Source organism: Nerophis lumbriciformis, linkage group LG14 (assembly GCF_033978685.3).
Source record: "Nerophis lumbriciformis linkage group LG14, RoL_Nlum_v2.1, whole genome shotgun sequence".
NCBI lineage: Eukaryota > Metazoa > Chordata > Actinopteri > Syngnathiformes > Syngnathidae > Nerophis > Nerophis lumbriciformis.
The window spans coordinates 17773217-17786844 of record NC_084561.2 but is presented as its reverse complement, the minus strand read 5'-3'; the positions used below and the strand labels follow the sequence as shown (position 1 = coordinate 17786844).

General features: G+C 37.9%; 1 protein-coding gene and 1 long non-coding RNA gene across 2 annotated transcripts in view; one reads left to right on the top strand and one right to left on the bottom strand.

The window, feature by feature from the left end:
• Positions 1–13628, top strand: part of LOC133616552 (uncharacterized) — a 45464-nt gene continuing 31836 nt past the window's right edge. Inside the window, exon 1 of the long non-coding RNA XR_009816877.2 lies at positions 1–87. This is a non-coding gene — a long non-coding RNA (uncharacterized lncRNA). The remainder of the gene's footprint in view (positions 88–13628) is intronic.
• jak3 (Janus kinase 3 (a protein tyrosine kinase, leukocyte)) overlaps positions 7047–13628 on the bottom strand; it is a 39145-nt gene continuing 32563 nt past the window's right edge. Inside the window, exons 19-24 of the mRNA XM_061941910.1 lie at positions 12381–12570; positions 12119–12243; positions 9409–9581; positions 9202–9319; positions 9018–9131; positions 7047–7299 (exon numbers count right to left, since the gene is read on the bottom strand). Coding sequence (XP_061797894.1) covers positions 7180–7299; positions 9018–9131; positions 9202–9319; positions 9409–9581; positions 12119–12243; positions 12381–12570 — 840 coding nt within the window. The 3' untranslated portion in view covers positions 7047–7179. The remainder of the gene's footprint in view (positions 7300–9017; positions 9132–9201; positions 9320–9408; positions 9582–12118; positions 12244–12380; positions 12571–13628) is intronic.

Sequence of the window (13628 nt, the reverse complement as noted above, 5' to 3'; positions counted from 1 at the left end):
CGTTTCCTCTTTGCGCCAGAAGCCATGTGCACGAAAAACGACATGTGTCGGGCCGATGGTTTGCTGTCTGTCTGTATTTTGATTCAGGTTAGTAAACTGTCCAGTTGTGCCAATATAATCCCTCTAAACCAACCTTTGTTGTATTAGTATGTATATTGTGCAGATGCCGACATGTTTGGCTTGTTACAAGTTTGTTAAAGAGAGAGGGAGTTGTTAAAAAATTATCATCAAAGGCAAAGTCGACGCTATGTTGATTTTATGGTCACAGTGCCACTCAGTGGAACTGCAGAGTATTGCAACGTCATAAAATGAGAGGAGAGTAGAGCATGAACATACGTTTAAGTACATAGAAATATGTACAGGGCAGTGACGTGCGGTGAGGTTGATGGCTGGTGAGGCACTGACTTCATCACAGTCAGATTTACAAACATATGAACCCTAAAGAGTATCGTATTCACCATTTGATTGGCAGCAGTTAACGGGTTATGTTTAAAAGCTCATACCAGCATTCTTCCCTGCTTGGCACTCAGCATCAAGGGTTGGAATTGGGGGTTAAATCACCAACAATTATTCCCGGGCACGGCGCCGCTGCTGCCCACTGCTCCCCTCACATCCCAGGGGGTGATCAAGGGGATGGGTCAAATGCAGAGGACACATTTCACCACACCTAGTGTGTGTGTGACAATCATTGGTGCTTTAACTTAACTTTAACTTTACACATACAAACTGTAGCACACAAAAAAACACATTTAATAAAAAAAAACGTTATTATGGTCTTACCTTTACTTATAAGTGCGGGAACAGTGGTGTTCCTGTTGGAGGAGTTGTGAATGAATGAAATATGAAATCCGTGCTGCAGTCTGCAGGTGTACCTAATGGTGTGTCCCTGCAGTCGTTCACGGCTCCTCCGGCGCGAGCATTGTTGTTTTTGCACTTTTTGGCTTCTTGTTAAGTGACTTTTTTTGGGTGGATTCGGTCTTGCACGTGGAGGGTTTGGGTGTGGGCTTTGGTTGGTGTAGTGCTCCCGTCGGGGGGTGCAGTCTGCGGCGGAGGTGCAATAACCGGCACCAGGAGGCGGTATTACGCGAGCCTCACACAGTGCGTCTTCGCAGCAGTTTTATGATTGCTCAGCACAAGAAATACGTTACACACATACAGTTGTTGACAAAATACACTGTACATTATATACCTCAGCTAACTAAACTATGGAAATGTATTATATAATTCATATAGCAACTGGCTGCTGATCACCGCACCGTCTCTTCTCAGTATTTGAACGGCAAATGTGAAAATTCAGCGATTTTGAATAAAAATAATCTAAAACTGGTGAAAGTTAAACGGAAAATAACTTTATAGTATAATCACTGGATACATATAACAATTTAATTAATTTTTTTCTTTTTACATTTTTTTTCTTTCCATGAAGGCAGGTGAGGCGGGGCCTCACCTGCCTCTAGTGACCGCACGTCACTGGTACAGGGCTTACTCATTTCCTCTTTCTGCTGATACAATTGTGAACGATCCACTTGACACTCCTGTAGGGAAACTTCGTTTAAATCAGGAAAAAAAAAATAGAAAAATTCTCAGCTTATTCCAAAATCATTGTGTGTCTGTCTCCTATGTAATAATAATAATGTTGTGAATGGCATCTGCTGGGACAAAATATGGTCTCTTCCTAACAGGTATTTACTTACGAACAAATTCAAAGAGATTTATTTCAAAATCATTCATAATTGTTACCCTGTAAAGCAGGGGTCCCCAAACTACGGCCCGCGGGCCAGATCCGGCCCCCCAGCATCCAAAATCCAGCCCACGGGAAGTCCTAAGTTTAAAAAAAAAAAAAAGTTTTTTAAATTTGTATTTATTTTAATTTTTTTTTTTAAATCTTTTTTTTCTAATCCATTTTCTACCGCTTGTTACTCTCGGTGTCTCCCAGCCGCTCAGGCAAATCATATTGTCTAAAAATTAATTTTCCCATCGATAACGTGACAATGTTAAATGTCAAAACGGATTAAAAAGACAATGTATATATGTATATACAGTATATATATACTGTATATATATATATATATATATATATATATACAGCCTGGCCCCCGGACACATTTTTTTAACCCAATGCGGCCCACGAGTCAAAAAGTTTGGGGACCCCTGCTGTAAAGACTGTAAGGCTGAAACGACGCGTCGACGTAGTCGACGTCATCGGTTACGTAAATATGTCGACGCCGTTTTTGTGCGTCGGCGCGTCGCATATTTACGTCACACTACTGTCATGGCGGAGCGCAAAGCAGACGATGCGAGCGAGGGGAAAAAAGCACGCCAAAAGTCGTCAAAAGTGTGGGAGTATTTCAATAAACGGCCTAATAATGTTGTTGTATGCACACTGTGTCGAGCGGAAATGGCCTATCATAGCAGCACAACGGCTATGAACGAACATTTGAAAAGAAAACCCCCGACAGCGTTCTTGCCATCACCATCAACAAGTCAATCGTCCGCGTGCGTATACGTTGTCATTATTACACAAAAACATGAATGTGTCATTTGTATCTGCGTTGTAAATTCATAAACTAAAGCACCGTTTGCTCTGAGAGGCGCGTTTGGCGTGCCTGTTCAGTGTTTACACAGACGCGCTCCTCTTTAACGCTGTGGAGAGGCGGCGGCGGCGGCGAGCGAGCGGCGAGGCGGGGCGCGCCGGGAGCGACGCCGCAAGAGACAGGGGACGATAAGCGAGCGAGGAAGAGGAGCTGAAAAGCGAGGAAAGAAAGAGAAAAGAGTTGGAAGAGAAAAGACTTTGTGTAAAATTAAAAGATTGTAAACCTGGCAAAGCCGTCTGGCGTTCAGTCTGTCGGTCCTGAAAGAACCCCACGGCACAAGACGTGTCACAAACGCTAACGTTAATTAGTTGTGCAAATACCTTTTACAACATTAACAGTTACATATACTATGTACAAACCAACAATTAACTTTCACTTTAATCATACTATCATTGTTGTGTTATTAAGCAAAATAAGCAATACTTTTACTTTTGTTGAAATGTTTACACTGTACACTTTTTTGTATTGGATGTTTAGCTTTATTTTTGCACATTTTAGCAAATAAGCAATACTTTTACTTTTGTTGAAATGTTTACACTTGTTACAGAATATTTCCGTTTTGCACTTTTTTGTATTGGATGTTTATCTTTATTTTTGCACATTTTAAAGCAAAATAAGCAATACTTTTACTTTTTAAATGCTTATACTATTCCAGAATATTAAGATTTGCACTGGATGTTTACTTTTATATTTGCACATTAAAAAGCAAATAAGCTACTTTTAATTTTGTTAAATGTTAAAAGTTTTAAATGTTTACATTGTTACAGAATATTTTGTCATGTTGTTGTCAATGTTGACTGAGTGGCCATACTTTTTTTTTTGTAAATAAAAGCCATGCCTTTTGAAAAAACTGGCCTACATTTATTTTTTCCTCTTCATTTTAAATAAAAAAAAAAAAATCGGTAAAAGGAAAAATAATCTATAGATTAATCGAAAAAAATAATCTATAGATTAACCGATTAATCGAAAAAATAATCTATAGATTAATCGATAGAAAAATAATCGTTAGCTGCAGCCCTAAAAGACTGTGATGGTTAGATACAAGAAGGACATTGATGTTACCTGCACCTTATGTAACATGCATCCAGAGACTGTTTACCACCTGTTTTGGACTTGTGAAAGCACTCGATCACTATAGCAGGGCATCTGTCGCTTCATCCAGGACAATATTCATGACACATTTGTGCTTTGTTTTAAAAATGTGCTATTTGGATTTAAACTGTATGAAAAAAAAATTGGAAAATTAATTTTATCTTTGCAACCTCATTATACTATTGGCCAAGTTTTATATTCATAAATGTAAGTTTCTCAATACCCGACCTGTTTTTTGTGCCTTTAGGAAAGAATTAGAACTCTACTTTAAAATGCTCTCTACCTACAACAACCAAAAAGTTGTGAAAACTATGATGCTGTGTTCCAAATTTGGATTATTTACGGAACTTGTGTGAGCCTATATATATATTTTGCATTCTATTTTAGTTACTTTATTGAGTTTACAACCCCCTGGCGCTTTTTTGTGCTGTTTTTGTACTGTTTCTGTACTTGTTCTTATTATTATTATTTATTGATTGTATGTAAATGTTGCATCCGTCCATCCATTTTCTACCGCTTATTCCCTTTGGGGTCGCGGGGGGCGCTGGAGCCTATCTCAGCTAAAATTGGGCGGAAGGCGGGGTACACCCTGGACAAGTCGCAGAAATAAAGATTTATACAATTTAAAAAAAAAACATAAAAAGACATCTGATTGTGTCACATCAAAAAGATTTCAAATATACATGATTCCATTTATTTAGAGAATATTCCTGTAACATGTGAAATTACAGATGGCTATGCCCGCGACCCCGAAAGGGATAAGCGGTAGAAAATGGATGGATGGATATGTTCAAGTGTGAACATTTAAAGGGGACACATGTCATTAAGTGAGCATGTCGTAGGATGCATGAAAAGGAATATTAGAGTACTCATAATTTCATGGTGGCTTGCGCCAAAATTACTGTGTTTATCTTAAGTAAATTGTATGGAAATTGTATTTAAATGATCATGATAACAGGGGACAAGCGGTGGAAAATGGATGATAACATAAATGCATGTGACTTGAAAATATGGGTTTTATGTACATAATGAGGGCAGCACAGTGGAAGAGGGGTTAGTGCATCTGCCTCACAATACGAAGGTCCTGAGTAGTCTTGGGTTCAATCCCGGGCTCGGGATCTTTCTGTGTGGAGTTTGCATGTTCTCCCCGTGACTGCGTGGGTTCCCTCCGGGTACTCCGGCTTCCTCCCACTTCCAAAGACATGCACCTGGGGATAAGTGGATTGGCAACACTAAATTGGCCCTAGTGTGTGGATGTGAGTGTGAATGTTGTCTGTCTATCTGTGTTGGCCCTGCGATGAGGTGGCGACTTGTCCAGGGTGTACCCCGCCTTCCGCCCGATTGTAGCTGAGATAGGCTGCAGCGACCCCAAAAGGGAATAAGCGGTAGAAAATGGATGGATGGATGTACATAATGAGAAGCGATGTGCATGTAGAACGACAAGTATCGTCTTCATTTGCTGTCTGCCTGTATTTTGATACAGGTCATTTATCTGCCTTAAGGTGACCACACCTGGGATCTGTAACAATTGCGAGGAAGATGCGGCAAAGATGCTCGTTTCAACCCAGCATTTTTTTCAAACCAAAAGACAGAGGATTATGTTGAATTCACCATCCAAACAGGGAGCACAAGACTTGTGCTGAAAGATACAACAATCCCAACAGTCAGCGTCCGAGTGAGAGTGGACATTGTCAGTGTCTGTTTTGTTATGTTTTTATTTTGTTTAGTACTTAGCGATACTGATACATGATGGTTTAGTGTTTCACTCAAGCTGGATCTGCTTAGCAAACAGCTTCTAAAACTTGTAGCTCACCCTTTGTATATTCAGGTTCAAAAAGATAAGGTTGTAGACCATCATTAGTCCCAAAGTAGTCATTGTTGGCTCTCACCAAGTCTGTTAATATTAGTGGTAGTTGTTTTTTGTTGACGGAAATAGCATGTGTTGCTATGCGCTCTGTAAAAACAACGCACCCAGGAAAGAAGTTCCGGTAATGCTTAAAATGATCAAAATATGGTGACTTTTACGTGGTATTATGAATGTACCTGTTATTACATTACATACATACAGCAAGTATATAAAATGTTGCTGGAGGGCTTTGTAGGCGGAATAAATCGTATCTGTCATGATCCCACATGACAGTTTTGACTTTGATATTTTACTGTATTTTGTATAATTTCCTCTCCTGAGGCTCCTATTTTGGTTTTAATTCCTGTTGGAGCCCTTGTTTTGCTGCACCTACACTTTCTGTTCTTTTCCTGCCAGCACTTCCACTTTCCATTTAATCTAGCGTATTTAATTTCACCTGTTTGCTGCTTGCCGGTGCGGGATCATTGTGCTTTGTACCTCAACAAGTGTTTGTTTTCTGTCCACTTCTACACTGCACTCAATTTATCCTGCTCTATCTTCATCCTGCTCCTTCTCAGGCATTGGTGTGTAAATTTATAACTGAATAATAGAGGTATTATTGTCTTATCGATCAAAGATAAAGATGATAAGATGAAGGAGATAAATGAAAAATGAATGAAATTTGTTTAGGCACTAAATGTTTTCCCGAATTAAACTGGCTTCTTGCCTGCACATCGCCTTCCTTGCTCAGCATCCCGGGGTCAAAACCAGAGAACGTAACCGCATCCCCATTACCTGAATTGTTAGCAGCCTTTTGCTTGCATTTTTTTTTTTTACTATTTATAACACACAGGAAAAAAGTGCAGTTCCCCTTTAAGTACTTGCATGGTTTTGTTAAATAGTGTTGTAAATATTGTCTCAGGGTTTGTAAAGGTTAAAAAAAAAAGAAGTGGATTTTAGCCTACAAAAAGGGCTCCTAGTATTTTTAGAGGGACGTTCAAATAATGCGATCATAGTGCGCAGATTTTTCAAAAATATTTTTGGATTTTTTTAAAAACATTTTTTTAATTTTTGAGTCCAATTTAAGCATTGTCAAGCTTAACAATGACTAAACAAACTCAAAATATCAATACTTAAGTAGTATTGTCCGCTAGATGAGACCAAACCAATCAGCTCGCTGTTCAGTATCGTGGTCACTGATTGGCTCAGCCTCAGGTAGCATTACTATAATGAATTAAAAGAGCATAAAGGTGACTAAAGGGTGTTATTTCATGTTTAGAGGTCTCTCATAATGTTGAAAAACACAAAAAATGTGGTAACAAGTTTTTTTTAATTCTCTAGCTATGAAAATATTTGATTTATAATTAATGATTCCTACGTCGTGGACATTAATTTATCGCGGTCATGTCCAGAACTAAGTTAAAAGCACGACTGTACAGTGCTTACAATACATGTAATATTATTATATTATTCACAAAAAGTATCTTCAATGACGAGAGAGTTTCTTACAAGATGACAAACTTTTTATTTTGAAAACATTTTTTCATTACAATCACCAATACACAAAACATTTTTTTTTTAACCTGCTGCTTTGGCCTCATGTGCCATTTTTCTAAGGTTGCTAAGCAGTGAAAGATGCTGTCACAGTTAGCTTGTCAGGGTTTCCCTCCCTTTTTGCATCATGCTTTCAAATTGATCCTCCAGGAAGGAGAAACATGGCCTCTCCTCAAAGTTGTAAGCCCAGCACTGACTCATCAAACTGTAGACCTGGTGTGACAGTGAGAACACTTAGTTACATAGCTAACGTCCCTCCACAGTGCAAAGCTGTTTCAAAGTCACTACTCCTCACTTCCATGGCGACCAATAAAATACGCTTCTTATACGTACCATTATCACTGGAAGACGAGGACAAGCTAAACATGCTACACTATACAACGTAGGAGGATACAATAAGCCATGCTAACCGCTAATCTACATCTCTGAATGCAAACAGAGGTGGCCGAATCGATAGAAATATTGACAGTAATACCGAGTACAATCTTAGTATATGGTCGCTACTACAATGATTAGATTCATATTTTTCATTTCCACAAACTCGTTTTGTTATTCTTTACAAACACAGACAATAATTCCCTGGACACAGGTGGACTTTGCTGTACATTGTGAGCATTTTAGTCACAGTTTTGGAACAAGAAAAGTAGCAAAAACAATAATCACAACTACATAATTTTGATTGATTTTGAAATCTCTATTAACTCGATTATTCATTAATTTGTAAACATTAGCATTTATTGTACTGTCAAAACTCATAATTAGGTTTTAAAAGAACAACCGAATATAAAGAATAACAAATAGATAGCAAGTAACATAATAAAAATAGTAACAACAATAAATTAAAATAACAATAGCAACATAAAAAACAATAAAATTCAAAATTTTTGTTAAAGTTTTTTTTTTATTCCGTTTTTAGTTATTTTACCACCATACTGTGTGCTTTTTGTTTCATAAATAACATTTGATAACATGTTTGTTAATTAAATGCAAAAATCCTCACATTTAATGGTTTGGAGAATTTTGACCAGTCACAGCATAATATTTTTTTTAAATGTTTCAGTAAGTGCTTTAATTACATTACGCTTGTGTAAGGTACCTTTTTGAAACTTTTGTTAGAGCTGTCAGACCGGATGTTGCGCACAGCGCTGTAATTGTGGGCTGTTGTTGTGAGCTTCACGGGTAAACAGACGACTTGAGGCTGTTAAAAAAAAATCCTCTCTGGTTGCGACTGTTTTTACACAGCTCTTATATCGACAATTTAAGTTTGTTAGTTATTTAGTTTAGTTGCTGTTTCAAGTGGCCGTCTCCACATTGTTTTGTTTAGGACGGGGCGGTTGAGTGTTTTGGGGATGAATGAGCGGTCCCGGACATATTATTTTCCCAGCCAAATGTTCCTTCTCCTCACAATGACAGCATTTCACTCGCATTTATGTCAATGTACCTAATATTCTGCGAATAACAGCGGATTCCGTTTTATTGGCCAAATTTGCGACTCCGTTCGCGGTTATGTTGGTGCGGAAATCATATGGCTTTACTTTTTCTGTTGAGTTTAGTAATTATTGATTAGCCATACTAGTGTTGTGACAAATAAAAAGTAACAACCATGGTGAGATCCAGAAACTTTTACACGCTCACTCATCCGTTTCACTGTTACAAGCTAAGGAATTTAAATGCACCTTGCGCAACCCATTAATTGTTTTTTACGATTATAATATGTTTATGATCATGAGAGGCCAAAATCAAGATAAAAATGTGATTAATTGTCTAGCCTTAGGTTCTATTATCATTTTTATGCCAAATAGTATATTGTCGTTATCACAAGAAGCTGCAATATAAATCGCAATATAGATTTTAGGCCATATCACCCATTCATAGTGGGAATATTATTAGGGTTCAAATTGAATTTATTGAGCAAAAATAGCAGTATTTACCTTTGGTGGGCAGTTAGGAGGAGGAGGCAACCTCCAGTTATTCTTGAAGATATTTAGAAGATGCATTGAAATGGACGGTCCGTGCACATTATTTCCAAGCTCCTGCATACACAGCTGAAACGTGCATGAATATTAAACAGCTTGAATCTAAATATAACACAATATTAAAGTTGGATAACCTCACTTTTTGGGGAGTGGAGTTTGTATCGCAGTAGGAAAAGAGCTCATGAAGAACCACTCCAAAACTCCAGACATCAGACTTTTGGGAGAATCTGGACTCATTGATGGACTCTGGGGCATACCTGCATCAACATTGACATTTGCACAATCAAGTATGATGTGCGTTCAGTTTTAGCTGATGTGGCATGGTTTAAAACATGTGGAAACCTACCAGAAGATAGGGCTCACTCCAGGCTGTGTGACTCTGTAGTACTCCTTGTCCAAAGGAACAATCTTGGTCAGTCCAAAATCCGCAACTTTCACCAATGACTCACTTGCCACCAGGATGTTCCTGGCTGCCAGGTCTCGGTGCACATAACGTAATGTCTGCAGGTACGCCATGCCCTGAATAGAGGTGTCAAACTTGTCTTCATTGTGAACATAGTTGCCTTCAGAATGCTGTTTTCAAAAATTAAAACATACATGGATCTGGATCTTTATGTTAACAAGGATGGGTATATTATACTTTATGTACAGATATGGTTTTACATTGAACCTATGATACTGACTGCAGTTCTTACGGGTCACTCACTCTGAAGTGCATGTGCAAAATCCCACAAAAAAAGTTCAATTCAAATGACAATGCTGACCCAAGTTCTTATGGGTCACTCATATGGGTGGGTACCTTTCACATTTGGACAGATACTGTACAAATTTCCGGTACCTGGGAATCAATGTCAACGGTGCTAATTTTTGATATTTGTGTCTGCATTCATGTGGTAATAAATATTTTGTCTAATAATAAAATATAAAAAAAAAATGTTATTTAACACTGAGCTGATAATGAGAACTGTGCTGTCCAGTTGTTATATCTTGTTACACTTCTGAGTCTCATTTGCAAGTATGCATGCATTTTATGAGTCACGCATAGAGATGGGTATCTTTCACATTTGAACCAATACAGTACAAATTCCGGTACCTGGGAATTGATATTAACGGTACTCATTTTTGATATTTTTGTATGTATTCATATGGTATTAAATATTATTTTGTTTAATGATAAAATCTAAAAACATGTTATTTAAAGGAGAAATGCACTTTTTTTGTAATTTTTCCTTTTGTTCACAATCATTATGAAAGTCATAACGATGGATGTTGGGTTTTTTTTGCATTCTAAATATGAAATAAATGCGATCAAAAGTTTGCTTACAATGGAGCCTAGGGGAGCCGCGCAATTCTGCCTACGAAGCCCTTAAAAAACCTCCAGTAAGTCGTCTTTTTGTGCCATTCTGTCATGTCTGTGTAATCATGTTTTGTTTTAAGTCATGTTTTGTTTAGTTATTGGACTCATTGTGCACTCTTGTTTGTCACCATAGCAACCCATTAGTTTTCACCTGTCACGTCACGCACCTGTTTCACGTTTTGAGTCACGCACCTGTTTTCGTTAATCATGTCTGTAGTATTTAAGTTCATTGTTTTTCAGTTTGTCTTTCTGGTGACATCCCCACATTTATGCTCTGCACATTTCTGACTCTTTTTTCATGTCCATCGTTCACGCTGCTCCTTTTTGTCCATGCCAAGTAAGTTTTGTTTATTATTGCCACAGTTAGTGTTTTTTGTTGTTCATAGTTTTTGCCTTTGTGCAAGTGTTTGGTTTCATAGTTTGTTCTCCGCCATTGTGCGCGCCTTTTGTTTACTTCCTTGTTTTGTAGTTATAGTGTTTAAATAAAAATGTATCTTCATTCCCGTCTCGCCCGAGCCAACTTTCCGTTGCCTTCGAGAAAAACTAAACCCCAGGACCAAGTCTTGACATTCTGGCCATTTCCGGGTCCTAAATGGCTGTCAAAGTGTACAAACTGGTCATAATACCTTCTTAGACTTCTTCTGTCCAGGTGAGATGCATGATTTATGATCTAGAATAAACTTACAAGGAGCTTGGAAGCAGCAGACCAATCGATGATGTAAATATAGACACACACGATTGTGATCACGGCACCGCTATAAATAGTTTGTCTGCGTTAGCGCTTATAATAATAATATCACTAATATTTGGTTAATATTCAAATCACGAAGTGTAAATGGAGTATTGTTGTTTTTAAATGGTTATTTATTGGATTTTATGGGCGAAATCGAGGACCTCCCATTGGCTCCGCTGTAATCTGACTTTTATTTACTTTTATCTACAAGTTAGAAAGCATAATTTAAAAAATTAATCCGTCTTCATGTCTTTCATAATAATTGTGAACAATAGACAAAATTCCAAAAAAAGTGCAGTTCCCCTTTAACACTGAGCTGATTATGATTGTTATATCTTGTTTTCTTACACTTCTGAGTCTCAATGTCCAGTATGCATACATTTCTGTTTGTTTTTGGTGTATTACAGTGTCAGGAATTAGTCTTTGTCATTAAGCTGAATGCGCCAGTTTTGTCTTTTGTTGATCCCCAAAAAGTGTTTGTACTGTAAGTATTGTACTTATTATACACCAGTTGTTTGATTGTAACGTGCATCCTAGTTGTAGTTTTCACTACCATATGTGTAGGTGTTGAAATGACCATGTAAAAACACTAATACTAATCAGTAGTATGGAATAGTATTTAGCATTGAGTTAGAGCATTTTGAAAAGCCGATCCTTACTTTTAAGTGCCTTCTGTCAGGCATACTCAAAGGTGAGTAGCAAGGTGTTACTTTTTTTGCTCCGTTACATTTACTTCAGTAACTTTGTGTTTAAATTGTACTTGTCAGAGTAATTTTAATGCAACATATTTTTTACTTTTACTTAAGTATTTTTGTAAAGAAGAAACTCTACTTTTCCTCCAGTACACTGAGTTTCATTTCAATTGCTACATTTACAGTATATAATAATATTTGTTTATAATATATTGATTACTGCTTGCAAAGACGTATGCTCTTTTGGTATGCACATCTCTTATTTGGTTCTCACCTTACATATCTGTGATGTGAAAAGTAACATGCGCCTGATGTTGATGGTGGGTCTGTTGTTTTGTAGATACCCAATAAGACTTCCATGGGGTAAGTATTCCATTACCAAGCTCATATCAAGCCGACCTGTGAAAATATTTTGCTCTCTTATACTTTGAAGGTGCAAATAAGTGCTATACTTAGTTACAGTATTGGCAAAGGACTAGAAAATACTGAGCAATTCAAATAAATCTGTGTTGAATAACTTGCTACATTTGTATTACCCGTGCTGTAGCAGACCCCTCGGTACTTGACCACATAGTCGCAGTTCAACATGCTTAGGGTTCTGATCTCCTTGCGAAAGTCTTCCAGGGTTGAATGCTTATTGGGCTGCAGCTTCTTCACAGCAACCATCTCACCTGTGTCATCTCCCAGTGGGTCGTAACGACACAGCTCAACACTCCCAAAGTTTCCCTGGTGTAACACACAGTCATAGTCAGATTTATAAGATGCCGGTTATGAAATAAATGAAACCAATAACTTCATGTTCTGTTTTTGGAATAATGTTTAAAAACATGAGATGACGTCGCACATTACTTCTGACACAAACTGAAAAGCTCTGTTTTGCGTCATGGCCCACTGTACAAATTGGATGTTAGTCATATACGTCTATCGAGCCACACCTAAACTTGTTGTTAGGACAGCTATGGCTTGCACAGGTGTCACCTCTATTTGTAATGAATCACAAATTAGGTTTTATCTGTGCTATTTATTATAGAGGTGTCCCAATCATACTTGCCAACCCTCCCGATTTTCCCGGGAGACTCCCAAATTTAGTGCCCCTCCCGAAAATCTCCTGACTTCCACCCAGACAACAATATTGGGGGCCTGCCTTAAAGGCACTGCCTTTAGCGTCCTCTACAACCTGTCGTCACGTCCGCTTTTCCTCTATACCGGGGGTCGGCAACCCGCGGCTCTTTAGCGCCGCCATAGTGGCTTCCTGGAGCTTTTTCAAAAATATATGAAAATGGAAAAGATGGTGGAAAAAAATATAATTTTTGTTTTAATATTGTTTCTGTAAGACAGCAAACATGACACAAACCTTCCTAATTTTTAGAAATCACTCTGTTTGTTTTAAACATACTTCACCGATGAGAGAATTTGACGAGAGCCGTTTTGTCCTACTGGTTTCTGCGGTCCTTGAACGCACCGAGGTCTTTTTACATGTACACATTTCTCAGACGCAGACAGAGTAAGACGTGTTTTATGCCACTCCTTCTTTGTCTCATTTTGTCCAACAAACGTTTCATGCTGTGTGTGAATATACAAACGTGAGCTTTTTTGATGTTATTGACTCGTGTGGAGTGCTAATCAGGCATATTTGGTCACTGCATGACTGCAAGCTAATCAATGCTAACATACTATTTAAGCTAGCTGTATGTACATATTACATCATTATGCCTCGTTCGTAGCTATATTTGAGCTCATTTAATATCCTTTACTTATGTCCTCACCGTATTTAATTTATATTT